The sequence below is a fragment of the Raphanus sativus genome, chromosome 6 (genome assembly GCF_000801105.2).
Source record: "Raphanus sativus cultivar WK10039 chromosome 6, ASM80110v3, whole genome shotgun sequence".
NCBI lineage: Eukaryota > Viridiplantae > Streptophyta > Magnoliopsida > Brassicales > Brassicaceae > Raphanus > Raphanus sativus.
In genome coordinates this window covers 14,181,135-14,196,769 of record NC_079516.1, presented here as the reverse complement: position 1 = coordinate 14,196,769, position 15,635 = coordinate 14,181,135, and the positions used below count along the sequence as shown (strand labels likewise).

Genomic DNA, 15,635 nt, shown 5'->3' with positions numbered 1-15,635 from the left:
CTCGGGATAAATATTCGAAAGAGTTCTAAATTGCTATATCCGAAGAATCGGTCCTGAACCCGACCCGAACCAAGAAACGAATGAGTACCCGAAGATATCCGAAATGTGAATATATATCTAAAATATATGTTATAATTATATTTATAATTATTTTAATATTTTAAATTAATATTATAAGTTAACTATAGTAGTTATTTTTCGATACTTTTGAGTATTTTTGGATAAAATATGATAGTTTGAATAAAAGTTTACCCAAAAAACTGTATATAATGGATATTTCTGGTCACTTTTGTTTACTTTTGAGTAATTTGGATACAAAAATTTGAACTGAACCGGATACTTTGGTTACTTTAAGTACAAATAACCGAACCCGTTTTAGATACTTTGGTTATTTGGTTATTTTTCAGGTTTTCATGCATGAGAACCGAACCCACCCGATGCCAGAAAGACCCAACCCGAACCCGACCCAACATTTTATAATATTCGAATGGGGTTTAATTTCAAAACCCGAAAACCCCGATACCCGAAAGAACCAACCCGTACCCGAACATCCAGATCTAATGAGTATTTATGTTTAGAAAATTAAACTTTATTTTAATGAATTAAGTTGGTATAACTCTATAAATTAATTTTATTATGTGGTTAATTTTTTAAATAAAATTATATACTTTAATAAAGATTTATACTTTTCAATGAAAAAATTCATTTTTTATGAATGTTTAAATTATATTAAAAACATAATAATTAAGTGATTAATTTTTGTTCACTACACAAAATATTAAGAATGGTTGAAAATAAATTATTTGAACTTGGAAAAAAATAAGAATTTGATCTGATTTTTTAATCGGCCCAAATGGCCCAAGAGAAATATGATGTGGGCAGTGAGCTGGATAAAAAAAAAAGACTCAATATAAATGTGTTATTAATATTACTTGATTGCACTTAATGAAATATGAAATGTTAGTAAAGAAAATGGTATTTTTAGTTAAAAACATAATATGATCCTGCTTTAATAGTATAGATCATATATATCGTGTATAATGAACATAATTGTTCCTTTTTTTTACTAACATAATTGTTCCTTTTCAATATTCGACTATCACCTAGTACACTGCACACTCAGAAATCATGGGAGTGTCACAAAACATGAATGTTTGTTTCAGTAATGACCAAAAATAATAAAATAGATGATAGTCGAAGATGTGTTTGGTGTTTGATTGAGTCATTATCGAAGCCTCACATGGGCGAGGAATGGTGATGAAAAAGTCCCGCTATTCAACAAACTGTATTTTTTTCTTTTTGGTTTTCAATTATCATTGCTATTATTAATTAGTTGGGAAACAATCTAGAAAAAATGGAAGTATCTAAGATATACAGTGCATGTTGTGATGATCAAACCCATGTGACAGTTGGTTTGAAGTTTCACCACAGCCAAAAATCTCTTTGGATCCAACTTGTTCGCCTTTGGAAAATAAATCAAGGAAACTTATATATATATGTAGGACATTTAATGAATTTGTAGTACGCAGTATTCACTCATAACCTAGGATATACGTAACTTTAGAGCATTTTTATTAGAAGATTTGGATATTTTATAAAAGAAATATTTTGTAAATTAACATTGCAAACTTAACTCAAATATTTGAGATACCTTTAAATAGAGTTATAAATATTTAAATACTTACTAAATAAAATATTATTTTATTTATTCATTTGTTAGATACACTTATATTGAAATCCCCCGATTAAAATATGTAGGATAAAGCTATAAGGATATCATCAAAATTAGTCTTATAAGAGAAACTATTAACTAACCACCAAAATCTACAAAAAGAAAAGGTAAAAAGAAGAAGAGAGAGAGTAAAGAGAGAAAGTAGATTTCGTTTGAGTTTGAGTTCTCTGGCCGACGACGGTGGGTTTACACAACCATCTCGTCGGTCCGGATTTGTTGTCGTTATATTGTTAATCAGTCTTGTCTTTTCTTTGTTCCGGTGGCGCATCTTCCTTTCGGTTGCTGGTCGGTTTTTGTTTCCGTCATCGCACCAGATCTATAAAGGTGGATGGCCGGCTTAAGTTTCCGCATCGCAGTATTCTTTGGTCGATGGCGGCTTTGTGTTTCTGTGGTTGAAGATTTGTGGTTGATGGTTTGTCGGTTTGGATGAGGTATCGATTAGATCGATTGAAACTCTCCAATTGTTAGAAGACTTGGGTTGGGTGTGTTTGGTTTCGGATCACGGATGAGATCTCAAGCTTGGTGATGAAGCTCTCCAGTGACAGAAGCCATGGAAACGATGACGTGATAGCAGGAACCGGTGAATCTCCGTTTAGTATCCCGGCGTTGTGCTCTCGGCGGTGGCGAAGTGGAGGCCGTGTTTCGTGAGCCGTTGATGGAGCTGCAACAATTAGGGTTTCTGCTGTATAGGGTTTTTATGTTGTGGGTTTTCTGGATTGGACCTTGTTGTTTTTGGGTCCAATAAATCTGGACTGTAAAAATTGTAACCATGTGGACTATAGTTTTTTATATATTAAAAGTTGATGGAAAAAAAAAAGAACTTCATTGGAAAAAAAAAAGAGAAACTATTAACTTTTTGATAAATTTGTTAGTTGATAAGTCTTATTCTATTTTAAAATTTTCGCTATATACAGTTTGGCATGTAAGCTATTAATATCCACTAAAACTATACAATATCTGAGAGTAATGGATAACCCATTTTCTCAGGTCGCTGCAACTACGAATACAACAAATGAGTTAAAAACTAAAGAATCAGCATATGTAGATCTCTCTGTCTGTTACAAAAAGGACCTCTCTCTCTCTCTCCCTCATCAAACAATATCAATGAGATTTTTTGGGACGTATTGGTAACGGAATGGGTCCCATTTAGGACCAAATTGATTGCCAGTTAAGTAGCCAAAGGAAATATAACACAAAACGTAAGTATATTTCTCTCTTTCTCTCTCATAAAGCCAACACCCCTACTTATATATAGCCAACCTTCACTCTTCCATGCTTCTTCACTTCCATCATTCCTTTCTCATCACTTTCCTCTTTACATAATTCCACAAACACTTTGGATAGACACACTCAAACTACTAATGGCACGACCACAACAACGTTTCCGAGGCGTGAGACAGAGACATTGGGGCTCTTGGGTCTCAGAAATTCGTCACCCTCTCTTGTAAGCAATGTTTTTTAAACTGGACCGACCGGTAACTGTATTACCAAAATTACCAAAATAGCATCTCTTTATGTATTCTTGACTAATTAACCAAGAAATGTGGCTAATTCGTTTTATTTTTGTTTCAGGAAAACAAGAATCTGGCTCGGGACGTTTGAGACGGCAGAGGATGCGGCAAGGGCCTACGACGAGGCTGCGAGGCTAATGTGTGGCCCGAGGGCTCGTACTAACTTCCCGTACAACCCAAACGCCGTTCCTTCTTCTTCTTCCAAACTCCTCTCCGCTACCCTCACAGCTAAACTCCACAAATGCTACATGGCTTCTCTTCAAATGACCAAACAGGCCCAAACACAAACGCAGAGCACGAGATTACGTCCGTTATCCTTACCGCACACTCACGGCGTTAACAATGTGACGTTGGACGATGGGAATCAGTACAACATGGGAGGAGGAGTAACGGAGATGAAGTGTGAAGATGGAAACGCCAATCTGAAACAGAACTTCAGGCCATTAGAGGAAGATCACATCGAGCAAATGATAGAGGAGCTGCTTCATTACGGTTCCATTGAGTTTTGCTCTGTTTTACCTAGTCAGTCGCTGTGAGAAACAGCCGTGTCGCTTTAGCATAACTTTTATTTCCTTCCACAAGACGGCGTCGTAGAATGAGTAGTAGTGAGGAGTACTAACCAATTTCAAGACATTTTGGTTTCAGTTGGCCTCTTTGAAATACTCATTCTCAATCGATCACATGCTATGTAATGTATAGTAGATTATATTATATGAAAAGTGTTATCAATTTCTTTGCATCATTTTTAAACCAATTAATGACTAAAATTTAATTGGATCATAAGAATTATGTTTTACATGTGTTCGTGTGTGAATAAGTGGGGATTTTATGCAGTGAAAAGATACACCATTGGGGAAAAAGATATCAAAAGAAGAAGAGAGACTCGGCGACAGAGAGTTTGTAATAAAGGTTTCAAATTTTTTCGGCCTGGTTATATTTCACGGTCTAATCTGTTTTCAAAAGAAAAAAAATGTTCTTTTTGTTTCATCCATGTTCTCTTTTTTTTTTCCAACGGTGGGCCTTAATTAACGTACGCAACCGCAATCACTGCTTTATCAACGTTTTGGAATATTTTGTTTTGTTTGGTTTTACACAAACAAAATTGTTTCCCTTACTGATTTGAAATCGACGTATGCAACCGCAATCAAGGATCTGTGATGTTTTACGGATGCTTGCAAATCAACCAATCAGACCGTGAAATATAACCAGACCAGGCTATACTTTTCTATTAGAGATATCGATGTATATCATCAAATATAACATAATAATATATCTATTATTTTATACTTTGTGTTTTCCTTCTTAAACAATTTTTAATTTTAGAAATATTTAAATCTTGTTGACAAAAAAAGGAAATATTTAAATCTTTATGCACTACCAAAAAGAAGATACACTTGTCAATGATCGACACGACCAACAGTCTATTTAGTATGATATGTTATTTATGGTTAAGAAAAGTATATTTGGTTAGTTAAAAATGTATTTTTTAAAGAAAATGAATATTCTATTTTAAAATTAGTATAAAAATACAAGTAAAAAGTATAAATACAAGTAAAAAAGTTGTAAATAATTAATTCAAAAAATCAATATACAAACTTTAAACGGATATTTGTCTCAATAGTATTTCTTATTCTTTTAGATTTATTTGTTTTTTTTAACTCTTTTGAGATTTATTTGTTTCTTCAAATATTATGTTTTTCGCAACAATGATCCATACTTATACTACACGAGTAAAATATTTTTCTTACGCAGTCCTTATAATCCGGTCGTTTCTCCACTCCAATTGATGGACTCCAATTGATGGATTCCTCTTGGACTTTTTCTTGGGTTCATCAACCAATAGAAAGTTGTTATTTTAAATCTATTATCTTTTAATTAAGGAAACAAAAATAATTTGCCAAATTATATTATGCTTTTAAAATAAATAAAAAAGATTAAATAAATAAAAATAACAATAGTTCTCAATAAAGATTATTTTAAAAAATATTTATTTATAAGATTTGGAGTTTAGTGTTTAAGATTTATAGTTTAGAATTTATCCAAATGTTTAGTGTTTTTCCAAGGGTTAGGGTTTATCCAAGGGTTTAGGGTTTACCCAAGAGTTTAGGGTTTAGGATTAGAGTTTAGGGTTTAGTGTTTTGTTGACAACATGTTTAGTGTTTTTCCAAGGGTTTATGGTTTACCCAAGGGTTTAGGGTTTATGATTAAAGTTTAGGGTTTAGTATTATTGTTTAGGGTTTAGTTTAGAGTTTAGGGTTTAGTGTTTTGTTGACAACATTAATTTTTTTTAATTAGTTTTATATACTATTTTTATTTATTTTTAAATTTTATTTTGAAAAAATAATATAATTTGACAAATTATTTGTTTCCTTAATTAAAAGATACTGAATCTAAAATGACAAGTTTCTATTGGTTAGTGAACCTAAAGGTTCACCCTAGGGGGTGAACCCAAGAATAACTCTCCCTCTTACATGCATTGTATACACATTTTCAGTTGTTAACAACAAGCAAAAGGCTGTGCTACTGCGATTGGGGTTCCACGCGATTTGGACAAACTGGATCATGTAGTGTATAAGAACAGTCACGTACTCCTATCTCGTGAATGAGTCTACAACGGGAGTAGTCACACCTCAGAGAGGGATTCGACAGGGGGACCCGCTCTTTTCTTACATCTTCATACTCTGTAGCGAGGTCCTGTCTGGTCTGTGCAGAAATGCGGAAGAAAACAACACTTTGCAAGGTATACGAGTAGTCACAAACAGCCCCGAGTCAACCATCTGCTATTTGCAGACGATATACTATTTTTCTGCAGAACAAACAACAAAAGCCTCAAATCACTAAGCAAGATACTGCAGCTGTATGAAAAGGCGTCTGGGCAGAAAATCAATACTCAAAAATCAGGGATCACATTCTCTAACCTAGCCCCAACTGCGCTAAAGGATAAAATCAAACATGCTCTAGGTATTGAGAAGGAAGGAGGTGCTGTTAAATACCTAGGTGTTCCTGAACACTTTGGCAGGAAAAAAAGAGACATGTTCACTTCCATTGTTGATAAAATCCGACAACGAGCAGCGGGATGGTCTACCCGATATCTATCCTATGCTGGAAAACTCACATTGCTAAAAAGTGTGCTCTCGGCCATGCCAAATCACACAATGCAATGCTTCAAGCTTCCAAAGTCGATCTGCCAGAGAATCCAATCAGCCTATACTAGATTCTGGTGGGATGCTTCACCAGAGACAAGGAAGATGTCGTGGATTGCTTGGGACACTATGGTTAAAGCGAAGAAAGATGGCGGACTGGGCATTAGAGAGATTGAAAGCTTCAATGATGCGCTCCTAGCTAAAACAAGCTGGAGAATCCTTACAGCGCCCTCATGTCCCTTGGCAAGAGTACTAAAGGAGAAGTACTTCCATGATCAAGAGTTCCTCCATGCTAAGTTACCAGCTTCTTGCTCCCACGGCTGGAGAGGAATAGTGATAGGAAGAGATCTAATCAGAGACCACCTAGGATGGGTGATCGGAGACGGCCAAGAAGCACGGATATGACGAGAACCATGGCTGTCAACAGAGACTCAACTATGCCCAATGGGACCAGCTCCTGAAACTAGCATCGATGCACATGTTGCTGAGCTGTTCAGAGAAAACTCGAGAGAATGGGATGTTGAGAAGATAGATCGACTGCTCCCTATGCTCACAGGGGAGATATTATCGATAGTACCAAGCAAATGGGGAGGGAAGGATAAGCAGGTCTGGCTGAAGCATAAATCAGGAAGCTATTCCACCAAAACAGGATACTACTCAGCCTTGGAAAAAAACAAACCCGAAGCTCTGGAACCTCTACTACCTGCACAAGAGTGGATCGAGGATGTCTGGAAAATCTCCACAGCTCCTAAGATCCAGCTGCTAATCTGGAAGATCAAACATGAAGCAATCCCAGTTGGTGAGATCTTGAGAGCAAGACATATCTTGGCTACTGCTAAATGCATTAACTGCCAAGGACCGGAAACAATTCTACATCTATTTTTTCACTGCCCGTTTGCGCAAAAAGTTTGGGAGATGCTACCTGTATCTATCGGATTTAATCCTCTGCTCATTAACTCATTTAATGAGGGTTGGCGGTTGGCATTGAAGACCACGACCCTCCCACCTACTAGACTTTATGACTGCTCCTTGATCCCTTGGATGATATCTGCAATTTGGACAGCAAGGAATTTTAAAACCTTTCAACATCGCCACTTTACAGCATAGGAGGTCAGGACAAAAGCAATTGTCAATGCTAAAGAATGGAAGTTGGCCCAAATCATACCTGAGACCCCTATTCGAGTCGCAAACCCGCGAAGGCAAGCATCGGAGACAGCAATCGTGTGTCGATCTGATGCAGCTTGGAATAGAGAAAGTAAAGCAGCGAGAGTGGGGTGGAGTTTCTCTGTTAATCAAAATGAGAGGTATCTCTCTCACAGTGAACCTTTGAGCTTCGTGCGATCATCTCTTGTGGCGGAGGGATTGGCAGTACGAATGGCGATGGAACATGCAATTGCTCTACAGTTCAGACAGGTGATCTTTGAATCGGACTCAACACAATTGGTGGCGGCAATTGTCGATCAGTCTGGCATCTCTGATCTCCATGGAATTCTGAATGATATCTATCTTCTCTCTTTACAATTTGATTCAGTTTTCTTTCGTTATGTTAATCGTTCATTTCTCTGTTTTGAAGACAGTTTGACTAAACAGGCCTTTAGAGGCTCTGTAAGAAACCCAAGTTAGATTGAAAAATTAATGAAGTAGTTGTGTGAACAAAAAAAATAACAACAAGCAAAAACAAAACAAATTCTTTTTTTTTATTAAGTAGATGACAATTGCGTATGGTTAATTAACTCGCTGTGATAAAACACTACACGTGCAATGCGTCTAAATTGCAGCACAAATGATTCGACGTTAGGAATGATATGGATCCAAAGATTTCTTGTCCCTTTATTTTCATGCATGGATAAACTACGTACAAAACTAATAATTCTCAAAATAATTAAAAGTAAATTAAGCAAGTTATACATATATGTACTAGGTGATTTTCCCGTGCGCATGCACGGATATAAATATTTATAAAATTAATATATTAAATAGTTTACTATAATTTTTTATTTTTAAATTACTATGTAATTTATATTATAATCAGTATGCTATTTTTTCAAATAATATTATTTTATTTTAATCATAGGTATAATTTTGGATATATAAGATAATATCTAATTTTCCGATTCAACCATAATTTGTTTATTCTATAGATTAAAATATTGATTAGTTTTGTTGTTTACATTTAATTTGATATTGCCTTAGATTTGTAAATATATTTTAGAAAGATTATGTATAATTTAATATAATTTATTTTTAAAATTAAATAGTAAAAATAAATTAAAGTTTTAATTGACTCAAAGTTACTGATATTAATATAACAACTATAGTATTATGAAACCTCATGCATATATATAAATTATAAAAAAATAACTTAGTTGCAATAGTTGGTTAATATATATTCATAATATTAATTGAGATCTCATATTAGTTAATAGTATGTTACATTGTTCTATAGTTTATATTTATAAAAATATTAACAATAAATACATTATATTTAGTTAAGTGTTTGATTTTGTATTAAAAATTTAGATTAGTCCAATTACTCAGTTTGTGGATATATTGTTACATATATTCCTTCAAACTAAAATTTATTATTTCTAGTTTAACTCAACCAAATTGAATTAATTGTATTCCTTTGGTTCTTCATCATAGATATGTAAGTATGTTACTATCTTTTATAGTTTGGTATATGTTAATTTACAAAAAAAAAATTAGAAAGTAAAGTCATGATCGGTACGAAGTTGCATAAAAATAACTTATAAACTTATAAAGTCAAGATTATTTTCTGAACTTTCTTTTTTTTTTATAAAATTACATCACATATAAAAATGTTTTCATCATAAATTTTCTAAATACTTTCTTTATTATATATTGATTTGGAAAAAATATAAAAGGATACTTAATTAGAAAATAAAAAATGCATTTTTATTCATTAAAATATCTTGTGTTATGTTATTTATTTTTTGTAATAAATTTGAGAAATAGATTAATTAAAATAAAATAATTATATTAAAATATATATTATGTTGTTTAAGATTATCTTTTAAAGGGATAATTATTTATTTACTCTAAAATCAAAATTATTTTGTTAAGTTTCCTTTTAATGAATCGCATTATATATATAAGATATCTTTCTTTTTTTAAATTTACAATTTTTTTTCATTATATAGGTTATTTAGAGAAGGAAACCAAAATAAAAAAGGATTTTTTTTAATAATGACAAATAGATATATTTGATTCACTAAGAGTACTATTGTAATTAACCATTATAAGAATTAACGTGAGCGCGACACATAGGAAACTGACTTCTCAAATAATATTATAGAGATTAAAACTAAACAATATTTTTAAAAAATTTAGATATCTAAAAGAAACTAATGATATTACAATTAAAATTTTATTTACTTTTTTAAAAAATGTAGAAAAGTTTGAAATTTTTAGTAATAAAATTTATAATTATAAAAGTAAAATTAAATAAAATTTCGAAATTATAATTCAAATTTGAATATATTTATTTTAGGGATGATTTATGAGTTATTACCATATTTTTAAAAATTTTACCAAAAATATAAATCGGCATTAATTGTAATGTATGAATTATTGCCATATTTTATAAAGTTTACCAAAAATATATATCAGCAATAAATCTTATTGTCCATGTCATATTTAAGTATAAGCCATGTCATCAATTTTAGTAACCATGTCATCATTTTTTTTTGAAATTGATTGTGTAGACGACATGTGGCAAAATCACTTCGCAAATATAGTCTAGGGGATTCCATAACGTATAAGGATCAAAATGAATAATGTCTTGATCAGCTTTTGGCTTTGATCCCGTGAGATTTTCTTTTCATATTTTTATGGTGCTGATAAAGAACTCTGTAAATAACTATGTAAATAATTAAATCTTTTATCAAAAAAAAAACTATGTAAATAATTAAAAAAGAACTATGTAAATAAGAATCATTCTTTTGATTTGTATTTTTTTTTTGCTAAAACATTCTTTTGATTTGTAATTAAATTATAAACATATTATACCCAGAAAGGTGATGTTATATGAGAATATCGATAAAAGAGTTTTCTATACTGAAAATAGTCTTTGACGATGTGACGAAAGCCTATTATTTTTAAGGTTGACAAAAAGGACAGAAAATATATACTAAGTTAGTTGCAAAAAAAAAAAAATATATATATATATATATACTAAGTTAATTACTGTAACATATTATCTCACATGCTACAATGATAAGCCAAAAGAATTTTTCTTTAAAACTTTTATTAAGATATTCCAAACTATTTATTAACACTAGAGTTTTGTACCCATGCGTTTACAATTTATATGGTAACAATTGGAATATTGACTACGTGACAAACTGACAATATATATATATATCAATATATATATATATATAATATATATATTTATTTATTTTTCCCCAATAAAATCTATCGGCCATTCCGATCAATCTCGAGAGTAATGTATTTAGTATCACAAATTAAGTGAACTACTCCGAAAAATATATCGTATTGTCTGATCCAAATTTAAAAGACCTTTGGACTAATGGCAAGAGTAGATAGATCATCTATTATGGCCTTCCATTTAACTACCTAGACTAAAATCCAAACTCAAACTAGCCAAATACCGATAATTTAATTTTTTAGGAAAATTCAAATCCAAAATTAATGTAAAGATACATTAAATCCTAAAAGACTATAGTACATATTTACTCCCTGAAATCCATTAAATAAGATATGGGCAACATCTGCCTAACAACATTATTGAGATAGATTGGAATCTCAATGTGATATTATTTTTTGGATCGATGTCTTTATCAAATAGAACAATAATTATTCTACCTGTTTGGAATTTGATTTTGTTTCCGGTAACCTTTTTAAAAAGTAAAATAAATAAATAAGAAAGAGGGAATTATAGAGTGTAGTTTATTCTAATTATTTTTCTCAGCAAAAAAAAAAGGATTTTTAAAGTAATGGGCATGCTTGCGAGTTCATCATCATTACTTCTTTGAACTTCTGTGACCTTTTGTCATTTGAGGAAACGCCTTTCTTTTGTCCTAATAAAAACTTCATTGCACTCACCAAATAAAGAATAAATAACATCTCTGAATTGATCCCTACTAATGAAACAACTAATCTATTTATCATTAAAAATAATAGGTGTTGCAGAAAAATTATGAACTTTTCACCAAATGAAAATTATGAACATACGTGCAAAAACCTTTAATTTGTCTCCCATTAATCTTTTCGGGCTTAGTTTTAGACTTTTAGTTATTGGACTACTCAGTTCTTGTTAATGAAATTCAGTCGACAAAAAAAATAATTAGCTGACATGCATGTCTTTTTACTTTTGTCGGGGTTAATTGGGAACTTTATTTACATTTCGAGAAAACCTTTATAGCTAGAGAAACCGTTTATCCTAAATTTTGTAGAACATTCAAACGAACAAACTTATGGAAACTGAAATTGTGCTTAAAAATCTAGGTAAATATATCTAGTCGCAGAATCATATATAAATTTGAATCCGAAATAAAATTGATTTAGCATCGACATAAGAGAAGACATACCAATATCCTATTTTCTTCTCGAAAGTATTTTAATCTAGGTATGATTGACAGGTTAATTTTTAAATGTTATTGGTAAGTAACTAATCTTTTTATTTACAGGTACAAACAAAGAAAGGCACTGAGAAGATCTATCAAAAGTGGTTGACAACTAGTTTACCATAACCTTTACCCGGATGAATCTTTTGTGTGAGATAGATATATTCATAGATAACACATGAGCTATGCGTTCGTTTACTTTTTGTGTATATATGTAAATAGCAAAAAAAAAAGGCGGAAAGTGGTCAAAGGCAATAATGGAGAAGAGAATGATGGTGTTGAGTAATGTAGAATCTCGTGTGAAGGTGTTGGTTTGGGAAACGACCAAAACGTGGCCTTATGTGGTGAAACTCCTTTTCAGTGTTAACAAACATCCAATTCCTTTTTTTTTTTGATTAATCAAGAGGTGATGACTAATCCCTTGAGCCCTGAACCAGCATGCATCTATACCTTTTAGAAACCTAAATCATTATGTGGCTAGCGTATATCGAATCCGGATCCGTATTAAGACCGAAGCTCCTTTAAAACCACTCGGCCAACTTGCACTGGTTAACATCCAATTCCTCGTTGTTTTATATTGGGTGTATGTGTTTTTTCGGCTAATTTTTTATTTATTGATGGTATTTCCTTCTTCATCATTTTTATTTATTTTGAAGATGTTCTAGCATCAAGTGTGTATTTCAAAAAATGTAAGTTGTGTATTTTGTATAGTTGTTTAGACTGGAAGTTACAATACCACATTTATGCAATCCACATAAGTTTTCCAACGCAATCAAAGCTGGGAATGGTGATACGTGATACTACAATGAGTAACCAAATAAAATGATTAGGTAATTTCGTATATGAGAATAATTTGATTCTCTAATTTAGATCTACTAGGTAGTTACTCGCGCCTTGCGCGGGATGAGATGGTTAGATCAGTAATTTTTCGAAAATATTAGAAAGTATATATATATAGTTTGGAATTTGGGTTTTCTGTGCTTTTTGTGTTTAATCTCGGTGGTGCTGATTTTATGGTATAGACGTCACTGAGATAGAAACATATGTAAATCCTTTACTTTAGTGACATGTAAAAATTTACTGGAATATAAGAGTAAACACAAAACATGTTACCTGACAACTGCGAAAGCATGTAATCATTTATTTTATCCACTTCATCATTTGTGGGAATGAGAATGACTCGATGTCTATACAAATCCTTAACTGTTGAGGTTTGAAAAACATGTCCATAAACATTTTTTCCATAGTCTCAATAGTTTATACATATCACCAGTGTGATTTATCTTACTATGATTCATTTGCAAGAACTTGCATATAAAGATATAATTATTATTATACAATTTGATTTTCATATGAATGATTTTTGTATAATAACATACCTTCCTCATAGGTCATTGACTTCAAACATGTAAGGATTCCACAGAACTTGATTGTATTCTTTGAACCATGTAAGAAGAACTGATTTTGTGTATAATATCTAATTCGAGTAAGATAAATATTATTAATATCTAATCAAATTATATGTACGTAAATATTTGTGTAATCACACTCTTTGCATAGGTTTTATGTATAAATATTATAAATATATAATCAAATTATTATGTATGTAAATTTTTGTGTAATCAAACTTGTTCTATATTTCTTTCTTTGCATCTTACTCTCGAACTCATTTTGTTTATCTCTCTATGGCTCTCTCTCTCTCTCTATGGCTCTCTCTCTCTATGGCTCTCTCTCTCTCCTCTCTCTCTCTCTCTTCTCTTCTCTCTCTCTCTCTCTCTCTCAGATTTTATCAGTATTGATGAGTGTTTAAAAAAATAAGATTAAGATTTTAACATATTTATTATTTAAACATACGAATCGTATTAATGCCCGCACACGGGCATTAATACGATTCTTATGTTTTATGTATAATATTATTAATATCTAATCAAATGTTTGATGTATTATTAAAACTAAATTTGTTCTTCAGATGTTTATGTATTATTAATATAAATATGTATTATTCAAATACGATTCATATGTTTTATGTATTACTAAAACTAAATTTGTTCTCTATTCAGTCTTTGTGGTTCAAAACTATAAGCATTTTAGACATTACTTAATTCAATATAGTTTGAGGTTTAAATTATTATCTCTCTCTCTCTCTCTCTCTCTCTCTCTCTCTCTCTCTCTCTCTCTCTTCTCTCTCTCTCTCTCCTCTCTCTCTCTTGGTATCCCCCTCATCGTAAACCCTTTTTTTTTAGAAATATAAAAATGTAAACATTCTTTTAATTCATCGATTATCTTTTAACTACCACAATTTTGTTTTATATGGGAATGTTTCCTAGTTTAATATTTTATCATGAATTTTTCTTGGGTGAATTACCAACTAATCATAGTTTGCCAATTAATGTACAGTTTTATAAAATTTAAAATAAATAAAATAATAATAATTTGTGTTAAGTTTTTAAAATATGAAAAAATATTAGTAGCTGCCAAAAGATGAATTTTTTTTAACAATTTTAAAACCATCACAAAGAGTAAATCATAAACATTAAACACTATACCCTAAACCCTTGGACATAACTTAAATCCTTGGGTAAAAATCCAAACACTAAACCCTAAATTCTTGGATATACCCTAAACCCTTGGGTAAATCTTTAAACACTAAACTATAAAATCTTGGATATACCCTAAACACTAAATCTCTCTCTCTCTCTCTCTCTTCTCTCTCTCTCTCTCTCTCTCTCTCTCTCTCTCTCTCTCTCTCTCTCTCTCTCTCTCTCTCTCTTCTCTGGTATCCCCTTCATCGTAACCTTTGTTCTTTGAAAAATATAAAAATGTAAACATTTTTTTAATTCATAGATTATCTTTCAACTACCATGATTTTTATTTAAATGGAAATGTTTCCTAGTTTAAATATTTTATCATGAATTTTTCTTGGTGAATTACCAACTAATCATAGTTTGTCAATTAATGTACAATTTTTTAAATATAATAAATAAAATAATAATAATTTGTGTTAAGATTTTAAAATAAAAGAAAATATTATTAGCTGCAAAAAGATGAATTTTTTTTAATATTTTAAACCGTCACAAAAAATTAAATCATAAACACTAAGCACTATACCCTAAACCCATGGACAAAGCTTAAACCCATGGGTAAAAATCCAAACACTAAACCCTAAATTCTTGGATATACCCTAAACACTAAATCTCTCTCTCTCTCTCTCTTCTCTCTCTCTCTCTCTCTCTCTCTCTCTTCTCTCTCTCTCTCTCTCTCTTGGTATCCCCCTCATCGTAAACATTTTTTTTTGAGAAAAATAAAAATGTAAACATTCTTTTAATTCATCGATTATCTTTTAACTACCACAATTTTGTTTTATATGGGAATGTTTCCTAGTTTATATTTTATCATGAATTTTTTTTTGGGTGAATTACCAACTAATCATAGTTTGCTAATTAATGTACAGTTTTTTAAACTATAATAAATAAAATAATAGTAATTTTTGTTTTTTTTAAAATAAATGAAAATATTAGTAGCTGCCAAAAGATAAAATTTTTTTAACAATTTTAACCGTCACAAAAATTAAATCATAAACACTAAAACACTATACCCTAAACCCATGAACAAAGTTTAAAACCATGGGTAAAAAATCTAA

The 15,635-nt window shown here is 31.2% G+C and overlaps 1 protein-coding gene across 1 annotated transcript; it reads left to right on the top strand.

The window, feature by feature from the left end:
- Positions 1-2,953: 2,953 nt before the first annotated feature.
- LOC108809393 (ethylene-responsive transcription factor ERF003) lies at positions 2,954-3,976 on the top strand. Its single transcript, XM_018581538.2, has 2 exons — positions 2,954-3,176; positions 3,305-3,976. The coding sequence occupies exons 1-2, from the start codon at positions 3,094-3,096 to the stop codon at positions 3,777-3,779; spliced, it is 558 nt and encodes a 185-aa protein (XP_018437040.1). The 5' UTR covers positions 2,954-3,093; the 3' UTR covers positions 3,780-3,976.
- Positions 3,977-15,635: the final 11,659 nt, after the last annotated feature.

Bases quoted from the DNA above. Each gene is read 5' to 3' on its own strand.
- LOC108809393 (XM_018581538.2), top strand. From the start codon at position 3,094: ATGGCACGACCACAACAACGTTTCCGAGGCGTGAGACAGAGACATTGG. The intron at 3,177-3,304 runs GTAAGCAATGTT...TTTTTGTTTCAG, and splicing joins GAAATTCGTCACCCTCTCTT to GAAAACAAGAATCTGGCTCG.